At 42.6% G+C, this 16618-nt stretch overlaps 1 protein-coding gene across 1 annotated transcript in view; it reads right to left on the bottom strand.

The window, feature by feature from the left end:
- l3mbtl2 (L3MBTL histone methyl-lysine binding protein 2) overlaps positions 1 to 16618 on the bottom strand; it is a 109468-nt gene that overhangs the window by 78788 nt on the left and 14062 nt on the right. The window contains exons 6-9 of the mRNA XM_060849376.1: positions 10503 to 10620; positions 7118 to 7252; positions 4936 to 5024; positions 1978 to 2206 (exon numbers count right to left, since the gene is read on the bottom strand). Coding sequence (XP_060705359.1) covers positions 1978 to 2206; positions 4936 to 5024; positions 7118 to 7252; positions 10503 to 10620 — 571 coding nt within the window. The remainder of the gene's footprint in view (positions 1 to 1977; positions 2207 to 4935; positions 5025 to 7117; positions 7253 to 10502; positions 10621 to 16618) is intronic.

Below are 16618 nucleotides of genomic sequence, written 5' to 3'. Positions count from 1 at the left end.
CATCCATAACCTCATCACCTCAGGGGATCTCCCATCCACCACCTCCAACCTCATAGTCCCACAACCCCGCACCGCCCGTTTCTACCTCCTGCCCAAAATCCACAAACCTGACTGCCCTGGCCAACCCATTGTCTCAGCCTGCTCCTGCCCCACCGAACTCATCTCCGTGTTCCTCGACACGGTTCTGTCCCCCTTAGTCCAAGAACTCCCCCACCTACGTTCGGGACACCACCCACGCCCTCCACCTCCATGATTTTCGCTTCCCCGGTCCCGAACGCCTTATCTTCACGCTGGACATCCAGTCCCTGTACACCTCCATCCCCCATCATGAAGGACTCAAAGCCCTCCACTTCTTCCTTTCCCGCCACACCAACCAGTACCCTTCTACTGACACCCTCCTTCGACTGACTGAACTGGTCCTCACCCTGAACAACTTCTCTTTCCAATCCTCCCACTTCCTCCAAACTCAAGGAGTTGCCATGGGCACCCTCATGGGCCCCAGCTATGCCTATCTCTTCGTAGGATATGTGGAACAGTCCATCTTCCGCAACTACACTGGCACCACCCCCCACCTTTTCCTCCGCTACATCGATGACTGTATCGGCGCTGCCTCGTGCTCCCACGAGGAGGTTGAACAGTTCATCAACTTTACCAACACCTTCCATCCCGACCTCAAATTCACCTGGACCGTCTCAGACTCCTCCCTCCCCTTCCTAGACCTTTCCATTTCTATCTCGGGCGACCGAATCAACACAGACATCTACTATAAACCGACTGACTCCCACAGCTACCTGGACTACACCTCCTCCCACCCTGCCCCCTGTAAAAACGCCATCCCATATTCCCAATTCCTTCATCTCTGCTGCATCTGCTCCCAGGAGGACCAGTTCCAATACCGTACAGCCCAGATGGCCTCCTTCTTCAAAGACCACAGATTTCCCCCCAGACATGATCGACGATGCCGTCCACCACATCTCCTCCACTTCCTGCTCCTCCGCCCTTGAGCCCTGCCCCTCCAACCGCCACCAGGACAGAACCCCACTGGTTCTCACCTACCACCTCACAAACCTCCGTATACAGCGTATCATCCGCCGTCATTTCCGCCACCTCCAAAACGGAACCCACCACCAAGGATATATTTCCCTCCCCTCCCCTATCAGCGTTCCGCAAAGACCACTCCCTTCGTGACTTCCTCGTCAGGTCCACACCCCCCACCAACCCAACCGCCACTCCCGGCACCTTCCCCTGCAACCGCAGGAAATGTAAAACTTGCGCCCACACCTCCTCCCTTACCTCTCTCCAAGGCCCCAAGGGATCCTTCCATATCCGCCACAAATTCACCTGCACCTCCACACACATCATCTATTGCATCCGCTGCACCCGATGTGGCCTCCTCTATATTGGGGAGACGGGCCGCCTACTTGCGGAACGCTTCAGGGAACACCTCTGGGACGCCCGGACCAACCAACCCAACCACCCCGTGGCTCAACACTTTACCTCTCCCTCCCACTCCATCAAGGACATGCAGGTCCTTGGACTCCTCCATCGCCAGAACATAACACGACGGTTGGAGGAAGAGCGCCTCATCTTCCGCCTGGGAACCCTCCAACCACAAGGGATGAACTCAGATTTCTCCAGTTTCCTCATTTCCCCTCCCCCCACCTTGTCTCAGTCGATTCCCTCAAACTCAGCACCGCCCTCCTAACCTGCAATCTTCTTCCTGACCTCTCCGCCCCCACCCCACTCCGGTCTATCACCCTCACCTTGACCTCCTTCCACCTATCACATCTCCATCGCCCCTCCCCCAAGTCCCTCCTCCCTACTTTTTATCTTAGCCTGCTGGACACACTTTCCTCATTCCTGATGATGGGCTTGTGCCCGAAACTTCGAATTTCCTGTTCCTTGGATGCTGCTTAACCTGCTGCGCTTTAACCAGCAACACATTCAGCTTTAAAAAGATAAGCCCCATTAGCTCACCTGGGTATTTCACTTTGTGACCCACCCGTTTGGACCATCCCACTGAATGGATGAGGGGACTCCACATGTGGCACCAGAAATCATCATCTTCAGAATCTTCATACAGCAGTCTTAGGCGCCCTCCAATCACAGTATCCACAACCGCTGTCCGCGTACGTGAGATTTGCGCCTTATCAACGACTTCCACACGCATTCCTGGTCGAAAAGGGTATTTCATACTCTCCACCATCTGGGCAGGACAATCAAAAACAAGATTTTCTTCTCAGATAGATGCATCAACTCAATGAGAGAGAGAAACAAAAACTTCTTTCACCTACTGCTTAGCCTGCTCATTTTAGAAAAATATTTCTGGCAACTTGTACGTTTTCCCAGAGGTTCATTCAAGAGTTTAAACACAATATTGATGAACCATTCAACTGTCAGGGATGTCATAGCCAAGCCACATCTGGTCTCATTTGGTGTTACTTTCTCGCAGTGCTCATTAAATAGAAAAGTACCAATCCCACTCCCCAAACTTAAATTCCTTCCCTACTGCAGCGCAAATGTATGGATCTTGGGCTCAGTCATACAGCATGGAAACAGATCCTTCAGTCCAACCACGTTCCCAAACTAAAGTAATCCCACTTGCCTGCATTCAGCACTTATCCCGCCAAACTTTCCCTATTCGTGAACTGCTCTAAAATGTCTTTGAAATATTGTAACAGTACCTGCATCCACCACTTCCTCTGCTCGTTCATTCCACACACTAACCACTGTGTAAAATAGTTGCCCTTCATGTCCCTTTTAAATCTCTCACCTTAAAAATATGTCCCTAATTTTGAACTCCACTAGGGAAAAGATCCTTGCTATTCACCTTATTTATGCCCCTCATGATTTTATAGACCTCTAAAAAAGGTCATCCTCTCAACCTCCAATGCTGCAGTCAAAAAAGGTCCCAGCTCAAACCTTCCAATCCCAGTAACATCTTGGTAAATCCTTTCTGAACCCTCACCAACTTAATAATCCTTCCTACAGTAGAGAAACCAGAAATGCACACAGTATTCCATAACAGGCCTCACCAAAATCCTGGACAATCAGCTTAGTCCCAGGAGATTGCTGGAGTTCCTAAGGGTGTTGCTTTATGTCCAGACAGCTTCAGACAGACTGATGGCTATTCTTGCTTTCTTTCTTAAAGGTCAGAAATGGGAGACATTTGATGATGTACAGGCTGTGTTCAATACTATTAGCAACTCCTCAGATGCTGAATAAGCAGCAAGATCTGGATGACATTGTAGGTTTAGGCTCACAAGTAGCCAATAACAGGGACCAGTGCCAGGAAATGACCACCTCCAACAAGAAACCATTTCCTAATGCATTCAAAGGCATTAGCATCTCTAAATTTCCTATCAAGATTCTGGAGAGGTCACCATTGATCAGAGGTGTGAACAATCTTCACCTCTGCCTGTTGTGACGGTGAGGGATTTCTTTATAGAAATCTATGGCACCACAGAAGTTACAGGGAACATTGGAGAAAATGAACTTTCCACTGTCACCATGCACAATAGTCATACTGATCAACAGAAGTCCTGATTAGATTAGATTAAACTCTTTCCCAGTGTGATGTTTTTAAAGCCTTGCTTGAGTGCAGAGTTAAAAAAAAATTGACGAGCGTGAGTGTTGTTGAGCAAGGTTGGCTTTCAGATGTTCAGTGGTGTGGTTGCAGGTTGGGTGGCCTCAAACTCCTATGCTCTAGTAAGATTAGATTACTTACAGTGTGGAAACAGGCCCTTCAGTCCAACAAGTCCACACCAACCCTCCGAAGAGCAACCCATCCAGACCCATTCCCCTACATTTACCCCTTCACCTAATACTACAGGCAATTTAGCATGGCCAATTCACCTAACCTGCACATTTTTGGACTGTGGGAGGAAACCGGAGCACCCGGAGGAAACCCACGCAGACACTGGGAGAATGTGCAAACACCACACAGACAGTTGCCTGAGGCAGGAATTGAACCCAGCTCTCTGGTGTTGTGAGGGCTAACCACTGTGCCACCGTGCCGCCCTTATCTGAAGGAGATAATGCAGTGACATTAGGATTGGGGTAAGAAGTTTAATGTGAACTGAATTATTTTTGAAAAAGATCAAAAAAGGTTATAACCCTGTTGTGTTCTATTTTGGTGAGGAGTTGCTAATGGAATTGAACACAGCCTATATGTCATCAAACATCTCCCATTTCTGACCTTTAAGAAAACAAGCAAGTCATCAGTATTGCAGCTGAAGCTGTCTGGACATAAAGCGACGCCCTTAGGAACTCCAGCAATCTCCTGGGACTAAGGTGATTGCCCAGGATGTTGGTGAGGCCTGTTATGGAGTACTGTGTGCATTTCTGGTCACCCTACTATAGGAAGGATTATTAAATTGGTGAGGATTCAGAAAGGATTTACCAGGATGGTGCTGGGAATGGAAGATTTGAGTTATAAAAACAGGCTGGGATTTTTCTTTTTTACTGGAGTATAGGAGTTTGAGGCCACCCAACCTGCAACCCCACTAACCACACCACTGAATATCTGAAAGCCAACCTCGCTCAACAACACTCACACCTGTCAATTTTTTTTAAAACTCTGCACTCAAGCAAGGCTTTAAAAACATCACACTGGGAAAGAGTTTGGAAAGAACGAAAACAACAAACAATACACTGCATGATTTAGTACTCTCCTAAACCAACCACTTATGAATTGAAACAAATCTCCATATTTCAGAAGATAATAAAAATAATCCTGGGATGGTCAAGATTCAATAAATTCAGCACAAAACAGTAGAATCACAGCTGCAATATTCCTGATCGTCTATGCTGCACATTGTACCATACTTGTGCAATGGATGTAGATCGCAGACTTTTACATTTGGATTTCATCTCATGAACTTCATTAAGATGTAAAGTACCACCACAGGACAGGCGGTCATGTGTTTGCCATACCTTATAATGAAAATCAACTGGTAGCGTCTTAGATCCAATTAGTCTCTTTAATAGATAGGCCCTCCAGTCAGTGGTCTTGTTTCGAACAGCTGCACAAAGAGTATCACAAGGTGACACAAGATCATTTCATAACTCTATATATTGTATTTGGGACTTGATGACAATCTGATTACATCCAATGCTAGCCTGTTTGCAATACAGAGTGGCAGATGGAACAATGCACTATTAAATTTCACACAAGATTAAAAACGGTAGCACTGGCTACAAGAACAGCCAACTGCTTTGAGTTACAACCAAGATGGAAAACACAGTCACTTCAGTTCCCCTACTCAACAGGTCACAATATAAAACAAAATATTTTGCTGAAGTCCTAATGTAGCCAATGACAGGCTCTCTCTATCAGGCAGAGGACAAAATGGTCCATCAACTCTATTTGTTCACTGAACGCAAAATTCATTTACTACAAAATAAAACCCATTCAGCAAAGATGCTCTCTGGGGTCAGGAGGTGGTTATTCTTGAAGGTTAAAATAAGGACAGAATGTTCCAAGATCTGTCAATCTAGTGACCTTGCATATGCGGTCAAGTCACTAATCACACATTGTCATCTTTGGGGTCTTGACAGATACAGCTTGCACAGGAAATCTTCTAGAATAATTAGCTGGATTTAGACTTAATTAACCACAAAGGTGATTAAAGAACTGAACACAAGCTGGGAAGCTTATTCTTAGCTAGATTTCCCCAACTAATTGTAAACAGAAACAACTTTCTAAGACATAAATTATTTAAACATTGTATTCATAAAACTAAGGTAAATGACATCTGAAAAGTCCATGTAATTATCTGATTTCTAATATGTTTTGTTTAAAAAAGATTCAATGTCTCAAAAGATCTTTCAGTGTTTCTTTTATACCTTACCCAGACATCCACACACCACTCAAAACGGTGACAGTTTTCCCATAATTCCATAATTTGACAAGATGTCAAATATGAAGTGGTTTCATAACTTGTTTTTCAATTCTGAAAACTATTGTAAAATTAAGTGACAAGGCTGTTTCACAGCTGCCCAAGGAAATTCTGCACTTAACAGAGCACTGCAGGGTGCTTAAAGTGTTAATTACTCAAACTTGCAGATTGTAACAGAGCTATTTAAAAATGTTAGAAATGAAAGCAAGAGCAAACTTTATAGTCCCTCAAACCTATTGCGCCATTTAATGAGATCACGTCTGATCTTTAATATCAACTCTACTTTCCATTACCCAAATTCCTTGAGAGTGGTTTCCTCTTTTGTGCATTAGCTTGCCTTGCTTATTTTCAGCCCACAGTGCTGGCTAGAAACAGTGCAAAGAAAGAAAGCTGAATATTCGCCATCAACTAGTCTTCAGTTGTGTCTCCTTGTGGCAACACATGGATTGTAGACTCTCTCAGAGCAGGTAAAAGTTTTAGACAAACTCAGGGAAGTGTGGATGTCCCACGTGCCATGAAGGCCTATTGACAACTATGGACACACAGCTCCACTATCTGATGAATATCATGGCTAAGTGTATCAAAAATATCAAACTTCATCAAAAATAAATTTTTAAAATCTGGAGTGAAACTGGAGATGGTCACTGACTGCCGTGATTTCCATGAGGTTGACTGTTTGATGAGGCCCAGGAAGATCAAGAACTCTCCATGAATTTGTGGTCACTCAAACTTCTGCTCACTACGTCCATACAGTCCTATGCACTCTGTATCGGAGTCTCCTGACATTCACTGGCTAAGTAAAGCATCGATTTTACAACTCCTGGCCTGGTTTCCAAATACTTTCAGAGTTTCAGTCAATGTCTCTATAATTTTATCCAATCTCTTCAGTTCTAGAGATGGCTATACTCCAAACAATTTTGAATTCTATATGTTCACAAATTTAATCATTCCACCACTTGCAATTATGCCTTCAATTGCTGAGAAAAATCACTGGAATTCTCTCAACATTTTGCCCCTCTATTGCTCTTCACCCAATAAAGATGGTCCTTAAAAGTTACCTCTTTGACCAAGTTTTCGACAACATACCCCATATCATTTTATCTGGCTCAGTGTCAGATAACACCACGGGACATTTAAATACATGTTATAGAAAGTGCAAGGTGTTGTTTAGCTGTGATACTGTGCAAAAAACTGCAGTTACCGCTTTGAGAACTTACTCTGAGGAGGCACAAGAGGCTTGCCAAATGTGGCACACCAACCAATTGGATGGATATCTGCTGTTCCCAGATTATACCAAAAATCCCGTTTCTGGTTGTTTTCAAATCCTTCATACCTCAGCAATGCCTTATAACCTACAAAAAAAACCCACAAAAAGCAATAACAGTTAAAAAACTTCAAAAGAAACAACTACACTTGTTACTAAAATACCTGCAATCAGATAATGAGACTCAAAATTCCATTAAGAATGACAGGAGCATGTTATGGACGTCACTGGATTATTAATCCGCAGACCCAGGTTAATGGCCCTAAAAAACCTGTTCAATTCCCACAGTAACTGATGGAAGTTAAATTTAATTCATTTTAAAAATCTGGAGTCCAAAGCTGATTCAATCACTTGCCATTCAGAAGCCTGGTCTGGTCTACATATGGCCAAACCCACATCAACATAAAGGGTTGACTTAACTGCCCTCATAGGCTAGTCTACAAGTCACTCAGTTCAAAGACAGTTTGAAGTGAGAAACAAATCCTGGTCTTGCCGACATCGCATGAAAGAAAAAAAAAGGAAGGAAGATAAATAATCTATCAATTTGTAGGGCATTAAAAGCATTCTGGTGAAGGAAGTTAATGGGTAGATGATATATTTGACTAGGTCACACAGATGCAATTCAGTTCCCACCTTAAAATTATACAGTCTGTCAGTATTTAGTGTGCATTTCTCATCACAAGCTATATCCACATGGTAACAGCAGAACAGTAACTCCTGCCAACTTTTTGAACAAGTACATGTTCTCCCACCATAATGACTGAAGAGATCTTAGTGGTATCATCTCTAGAGTACCAATTCAGAGACCCAGGTAATGACATGTGGTCCAGAGTTCAAATCCCACCAAGGCAGTCAATGGAATTTGAATTTTATTTTAAAAATAAAGTGCTCAATTAAGACTACCAACAACCTTTCCAACGAAAAAACTAAACCAGTTCACCAATGTCCCTTTGTGGGTGAGTGGGGGTATGCTGCCCTTACTGGTCTGGTCTACATGTGACCCTAGACCCACAGTAATGTGGCAGACTCTTACCTGCCATACAGGTGATTAGGGATGTACAATAAATGGTGGCCAGCAACACCAACATTCAGTGAATGTATTAAAAGAAATTGTTCTCCTTGGAGAGAAGAGGAGGAGAGCTGAAGATGTTGAAAGCCTTTTATCACATCACAAGCTGGATAGAACATAGACTTGCCAATGGAACAAGAGGGCATAAATTAAAATGATCTGCAAAAGAAGCAAGTCTGGTATTTTTCACTCAACAAGTAGTTAGAGTATGGTATGCACTGCCGGGAAGTGCGGTGGAAGCAGGTTCAATTGGGGCATTCAAGACAGCACTGGGTAATTATTTGGATAAAAACATGCAATGAGTATGGTTGGGGGGGGGGGAAGAAAGAAGTAAAAAAAAAAGACATTGGCATTACGTAATTATGCCCATTTATATGGGCTTCTTCACTGCAATGATAATTCTGTGAATCTGATCAGTCAATGCCATCTTGCTCCCAGGTTACTTCTTGATTGCAACAAATTTAATAATGCAACAATTAAAAGAAAGCTGTTTTGTGGTTAATTTATTAGAATAAGTGAACAAGTTGTAAAGACGGTGTGCAGAGACTCCGCATAACCTGGTTAGCTTAATTGGTAAATAATGGGACTCAGGTTCGTGGTCTTGAGCCTTTTTTTAAAAATATATAAAATACTCATTCAAAACACTGTTTTTATCGATAGTGCAACTCTACAGATAAGAGCATTGTGTTCTTGTTTCCAACACTGGCTTTTACTGAAACTAATCCAGCTGCTAAGAGGAAAAAGAAGGCAATTCTACTATTACAAAAATCCAACCATTTAAATGGCTGCTGAGTAGTTGCATATTGTTTCTCCCATCTCAACCAATTTTGTTGACAATGAGACAGTTAAGATACCAACTTGCAAAGAAAACACAGAAGTCTGACCAGAAATATGCACTTAAAACTGCCTCTCAATTTAAAAAGCTCAACACTGACACTGCATTTTCACATGTTCAGAAAGGCTCCCCCTGGTGCTGCAACACTGCGGCCAAATGGAAACTGCATTTGTAAAAAATATTACACTGCAGTTACAATCTTCTGCCAGTAGCCATGTTGCAGCAAAAGAATGAAGCTGGCTTCTACAAAAATCTACTTTCAACCATGAGAAGGCAACCCTAATGACACTTGGATTTACTTCACCTCTCCTCAAAGTTCATTAAATAAATGTCACTTTAAAAGTTACAATTTACTTTCTACTTTTCTTCTGACAGAATGGCCTTTAGCCACTTAACAGTCTTGCCAAACATCAGAAGCAATTTTCAAGTAATCCAACCAGGGAGTACTCATCTGAAGGTCGTCACTGGAGTTTCAGGAGTACCCAGCTGAACTACTGGTGTGACAGAAAAGCATTCAACAACCCAAAAATCTTAGCTAACATGGTCAGTTTGATGTAAATCTGCATACAGAGCAGGGAATGGAGGCCTTGTGGCACAGTGGGCAGCAGCCCTCCCCTCTGTGTCAGAAGTTCTAGGTTTGAGTCAGTCTTCAGGGTCTGATGGCTGAAGGTGGATTTTTTTTAAAATAAAACTTGTTCATGGGATGTGGATGGCACTAGCTATATCAGCATTTACTATCCTTTCCTAGTTGCTAAGAGGGTAGGTTAGAGTTAACCCACACATGCTCACACGCTAAAAGTCACATGTAGGCCAGACCAGGTGAAGACACCAAATTTCCAGCCCTAAAAGAACTTGAGTCAACTAGATGAGTTTCATGATCATCATTAGGCTAGCTTTTTATTCTAGAAGTTTTACTGCGAGATTCAAACCAGCATCCTCAGAACATTAGCCAGTGGTTCTGTATTATTATCCCAGTGACATTACTGGCCCAGTGAAGAGTTTATGCCTGAAACGTCGATTCTCCTGCTCCTGGGATGCTGCCGGACTGGCTGTGCTTTTCCAGCACCATTCTTCGACAGTGATGTTACCAGGACTGCCTATTCTGTGGCCAAACATAAATCCTTCCAATACATTGACAACAAGTGATCAGTGCAGGAGAACTTCCTGGCCATCTCGAACCATGAACTACTGGCAGCACAACAGCCTCCCCACATAATAACGTTTCCAAGTGCAAGTTCATACTTTGATTATGTGTCAATTTTGCTTCAAAGGGCTATGATATGCCCACGAGCAAGTCACATCTTCATTGAGAAAATTCGCTTCTAACACAGGCATGCGGGCAGGCATCTAAATGTTGCTGCCCTGGCTTACAGAATCCAATACAGTGCCTGAGGTTACCATGAGAAGCTGAGAGATGAAACTTATGGTGCCAACCTGCTAACTTTATGACATGTGCAATCCAGTAGACTTTGTTTGGCAGATTACAGTCAAGGTTCAATACTTCCACCTTCATTTCTTCCAGAACATCTTCCCACTGATCAAAAAGTGGAACCTACATAGGAAGCACGAGATATTACATTTGATTCCATCTCAAAGTATTTTTAAGATGGAAAAACAAGGAAAAACAACAATACAGAATGCACCAAATAAAGAGACAGAGCTGGTGGAAGAGAGAATAAATACAATGAAAACAGTTCAGAGAAGGTTTATTAGACTAGTATTTGAATAGGGCACTTAGTCATAGAGATATACAGCACGGAAACAAACCCTTCAAGTCTAATTCATCCAGATGTCGACCAGATATTCCTAAACTAATCTAGTCCGATTTGCCAGCACTTGGCCCATATCCCCCTCAATCTTTCCTATTCATGTACCCATCCAAATGCCTTCTAAATCCTATTACTGTACCAGCCTCCACCACTTCCTCATGCAGCTCATTCCATATACGCACCACTGTGAAAACATTACCCCTCAGGTGTCTTTTATATCTTTCCCCCCTCACCCTAAACCTATGCCCTCTAGTTCTGGACTCTCCCAGCGCAGGGAAAAGATCTTATCTATATACCTTACCCATGCCCCTCCCTTTATAAACCTCTACAAACTCACTTCAGTGTCTGACATGCCATGGAAAACAGTCCCAGTCTATTCAGCCTCTCCCTATATCTCAAACCTCCCAATCCTGGCAATATCCTTGTAAATCTTTTCTGAGCCTTTTTAAGGTTCCACAATATCTTTCCTGTAGCCTGAAGAAAAGGTTGTTCAGGTGAGGCTTATATTGCTGCATTTTAGAAAAGTGAGAGATGACACGATCCAAACTGATTGATTTAGAGGCTCCTAACAAGGTAGATGTGAAGAAGACATTTGCTCTTATGGGGAACCTGAAGCTAGGAGGAGTTGTTGCTGACAAATCGGGGCACAATGTCTCTTTAGGGTTGGGAGCCTTTGGAACCCTCATCTTGAAAAGTCAGTGGAAGCAGGGTGCTTAAATATTTTTGAGGCAAACAGATCTAGAGAAGAGTCAAAGACTTGTAATTCCATTTCTTTTCACTGAAGCAGCCAGACCTGAAAGTTTCTTCACCAGTTGCAGTCTTTGTCTGGAGATAGATTCTTGTTAAGCACAGGGTTAAGAGATTTTCAGGAGTCAGTGAGAATGCAGAATTACAATCAGATTAGCCATGACCTTATTGAATGGTCTACCCATTCCTATTTTGTATTAGTGAGAACAAATTCTGACTAGCTACAGACATTTGCATCTCATGCAAGAATAACAAAAGTCACAAAGAAATCAGAGAGCAAAAAGACAAAAAAGGATGAAGGAATCAAGAAAATCGGCACAATTACTAAAGATCTGTGAAAAAAAAGTAGAGGCTATTGAAATAGGGATGCCAAGATGCTGGCTTAGATATCTAGGCCATATGACAAATAATGTGGTGATTGAAATTACAACATGAAAAATAACATCCAGAAAAGAAAAAGGTCAATATTTTCAGCCATTTGATCAGAGGTGAAAAGGCACAGCAAAAGGGGTTAACCTATTGTAGTTCAATGACAGATGTTGGAGCAGTAGCAAACATGTTATACAATGGATGCATGAGGGTGACAATGACTATGTGTCATGCAGCAGATTTCCTGGCAGGAGTGACAAGCAGCAGCAACAACTGAGAAATAGCCAAAAACAGAAGAATATAGAAAAATTGAGAGTTGGAAAGAGAGGAGATGTAGCGAAAGAGAGAGCACACACACATGAGGAAAGATTAGAGACAGAATCTCTTATTCCTTTCATAGAGTGTGGGCATAGCTGGTATTTATTGCCTACCCCTAACTTCCTTGGAGAAGGTGGTGAACCGCCTTCTTGAACTGCTACAGTCCTTCAGGTGTAGGCATATCCACAGTACTGTTAGGGAAGGAATTCCAGGATTTGTTGCCCTCGTCTTCCTGGGTGATAGAAGTTATGGGTTTGGAAAGTGCTATTGCAGAAGTCTTGGGGATATTGCAGTGCATCTTGTACACTGTACACACAACTGTCACTGCATTGGTAGTGTAAGGAATTGGAAGCATTAGATAAGATACCAACAAAGTGAGCTGCGTTGTCCTGGGTGGTCTTCGACATCCTGAGTGCTACTGAACTGCACTCAGCTGGACAGAACTGACTTGCGCCTTGGAGGTGATGACTAAGTTTTGGTCATTCAGGAGGCAAGTTACTTGCTGCAGACTTTCCAGTCTCGGCTCACAGTTCCCACGGTATTAATATGTTGGTCCAGCTGTGTTTCTGGTCAGACTAACCCTTAGGATGTTGATAATTTAACAAAGAGCAATAATTCATCCTGCCATATAATATTGAACAAGAGCTCACAGAAATCAAAAGATATGAAGAAAAACAAAAGCTGACAGGGTAAGGATTGGATAGAGAATAATGATTTGGAATGCACACAATCTGAAAGGGTGACGGAAATAATTTCAAAAATAACAGGAAGTAGACCATTCAGCCCCTTGAACCTACTCCACTGTGCCAAATTATTGCTAATTTTTGCAATACTTAAATAAAAAGATTTGCAGGCCATAACCTCCAGCCTTCAACACCGTTATCCCCTTGAGACTAAAAACTTATTGATCTCGGACCAAGCACGAATCTCTGCAACTGGATCCTCAGTTTCCTGACCCACAGGCCACAATCAGTGAAGACTGGGGACAATATTTCATCCTCACTAACACAACACTGAAGCCCCCCAACTGTACTTGCTGTACACCCATGACTGTGTCGCCAAATACCAAACGAATGCCATTTACAAGTTCGCTGATGACACCACCATGGTCAGTTGAATCTCAGATGGAGACAAAACAGACTACAGACAGGAGGTGAAAGACCTAGAAAAATGGTGCACTGAGAACAACCTAGTTTGCAATGCCGGCAAAACCAAGGAACTCAATTACTTCCGGCGGGATGTTGCTCATACCCCTCTACACATTAACAGCACAGAGGTGGAACGAGTGGAGAGTGTCAACCTCCTTGGAGAGGTCATCGACAACAAGCTTTCTTGTGGACGCACTGGTGACAAAGGCCCAAAGACTCTTCTTCCTTAGTCAGCTGAAGAAATTTGGCATGGCGGCAAATATCCATGCCAATTTTTATAGGTGCACCATTGAGAGCATTCTGTCTAAATGTATCACTACCTGGTGTGGCAACTGTACCATTCAAGATCGGAGACGGTTACAGAGAGTGGTGACCAGACAATCACAAAGGCCAACCTATACAATCCATCTACCAGGCCCGCTGTCAAGGAAAGGCCGCCAGCATTCTCAAAGATCCATCCCATCCTGGCAATGTTTTTCTACAACCTTCACCATCGGGGAGAAGGTATAGAAGCCTGAACACGCACAGTTTCTACCCTACTGAGGGAATACTGGACTCAAACTCTTAGCATTCGTCTGTACCTGTGTTTTGTTTTTGCCGCTGTTTACCTATTATTTACTTATCTACGCTATTTAACTTTGTGATCTGCCTGTAATGCTCACAAGACAAAGCTTTTCACTGTGCTTTGGTACAAGTGACAATAAATTCAATTCAATACAATACAATACAAGGGAAGAGGAAGTGGGAGGGCTAATTGGATAGGTCTTTCAAAGGCTGGCACAGATACAATGGGTTGAATAGCCTCCTACTGCAATGTATCGTACCACAATTTCTGCTTTTAAAATGACCACATATGGAATTTTGTTGCATTAATTGATCGCTAGCCTCATCTCCAAAACAATGACTGCAGTTCTAAAGTAATTTTGTTTTGGCTATGAATCATAGTCACCAAGTTTTTCTGTCTAAACAGAAAATGCTAGAAGTACTCAGCAAGTCTAATAATATCAAAGAAGAGAGAGAGAGAAAAACACAATGCTTCAGATCAATGACTTCTCACCAGAAGTTAAGATCATAGAATCCCTACAGTGTGGGAACAGGGCATTCAGGCCAACAAGTCCACACCAACCCTCCAAAGAGTATCCCATCAAACCCATTCCACTACCCTAGTACTCTACATTTACCCCTGACCAATACACTTAGCCTACACATCTCTGAACACAATGGGCAATATAGCATGGCCAGTTGACCTGACCTGCACATCTTTGGATTGTGGGAGGAAACCAGACCACCCAGAGGAAACCTACGTACACACAGGGAGAACGTGCAAACTCCACACAGACAGACAGACAGACAGACAGAGGCTGGAATCGAACTGGGTCCCTGGCGCTGTGAGACAGTAGTGTTAATCACTGTGCCGCCCCCAAGAAATTAAGAAATACAACGGATTTTAAGAAATAAACACAGGTAACAGTGGAGAAAGGAACAAAAGTGTACCTGTGATAGGGTGGAAGACTGAAGGATTAAACACGAAGGAATGCAGTGACACCAAGAAAACATATCAAAAGGGTCAAAGAAAGTGCAATGGCAACAGCAGAACAATTGCCAGTACCAGCTGTCTGAAAGGACCAGAGCAATGATCATTAAATATGTTTTAAAGGCAGAGGTAGATGGATGGAAAGTTACTGGGGATATGCAGGAATGTAGAGATTAAAATCAGTTCATCCATGGTCTTACTGAATGGCAGAGCAGGGCTGAAGGCCAAGTGGCCTACTCTTGCTCCTTGCTCACATCACAGCTTGAAATTGAAGTGTGATGGTGGTGTAGTGGTAATATTACCAGACTAATAATCCAGAGGTCTAGGCAAAAGCTCTGCATTCACGGGTTCAAAACGCAGCTTTGCAGCTGTGGATTCTAAATTTGATTGACAAACAAAACTGGAATTGTAAAGTAGTCTGACTAAAGATGATCACATATGTACTATCGACTTGTTTTTAAAGGTTGTTGCACTTACGGAAGGAAATCTACTATTCTTAGTCTGGCCTATGCGCAATTTCCAGACTTAGTACAATAATGATAGACCGTTTCAGAGTCAGCCAGTCAGTTCAAGGGCACTTAGGGATGGGCAACAAATGCTGGCAATGCCACTGACACATACACCCCATGATAGGATAAATAACAATTGCTGAATTAACTGTTAAATCCAGAAAGTTGCAAAATGCTTAATTTAAAGGCAAGATGCCATTGCTTGAATTTTGATAGAACAATTGAGGATGTCAAAGAAAAGTAAGGAGGATCAGAGAGAAATTACGACGGAAAATTAAGAGAGCAAACAAATCAGAAACAATGAGTCAGGCTTATGACTGAAGTGCTCAGTAAAATGGTCAGACAAGCTTTCTTCGCTCTCTCCATTTCCAGTGGCACTACATTGCAAACAGCAAATACAGTAGCTCCCTTTCCCAATGCCTAATTACTGATGCACACAATCTTTGCTTTCTTAAGTTAGGAAGCACAGCGGAAAGCATTACTTGCTAACTATACTTTTTCTCAATTTCAACACAAAATTAAAAATAGAAACTTAAAAACATTTTTGTTGGAAACACAAACAGATTATCAGGTAAAATGGATTATCTACTCAAAGTAGATTATCCCAGTGATGTCAATAACATGCAGCCACTGGAACATAATGTACAGTGATAATTTCTAAATGATACAACAATGACTAAAGACTCTGAGCACAATAATAAGAACTACTTTGTCTACCATGCATCCTGAACAGATTATTGGCACATCCGGAAAAGCCAAATAATTTCTTTCAGCAATACCTCCAACCTGAGATACAGTACAACCAGCAAGTAACTTATAATTCTATTAAGACATTGGCCCAAACCCAGAATTTATAGTGTTAATATAGAAACAGTGGGCAGCTGTCAGCTATTTGGCCCTTCAAGTCTTCTTCACCGTTCAATACAATTTTGGTGGATACTCTACCTCAATGCCATATTCAGGTCATTCTGCCATAACAAGTTCACATCAGTGAAATGAGAGTTATGCGCTTGACAAATTGGGGACAGTTTCTAAAGTGTGAACTTTTAAAACTGGTGTTGGCTGTAACGCAATTGCATCGCCAACACTTCAAGTACTGTTTTCTAAAGCATGATTTTTCTATAATGTGGGGTTGCACAAGAACCACCGTTTTCAT

The sequence above is a fragment of the Hemiscyllium ocellatum genome, chromosome 33, assembly GCF_020745735.1.
Source record: "Hemiscyllium ocellatum isolate sHemOce1 chromosome 33, sHemOce1.pat.X.cur, whole genome shotgun sequence".
In the NCBI taxonomy this organism is placed as follows: domain Eukaryota; kingdom Metazoa; phylum Chordata; class Chondrichthyes; order Orectolobiformes; family Hemiscylliidae; genus Hemiscyllium; species Hemiscyllium ocellatum.
The sequence above is the reverse complement of the archived record's forward strand: the minus strand, read 5'-3'. Positions and strand labels throughout refer to the sequence as shown.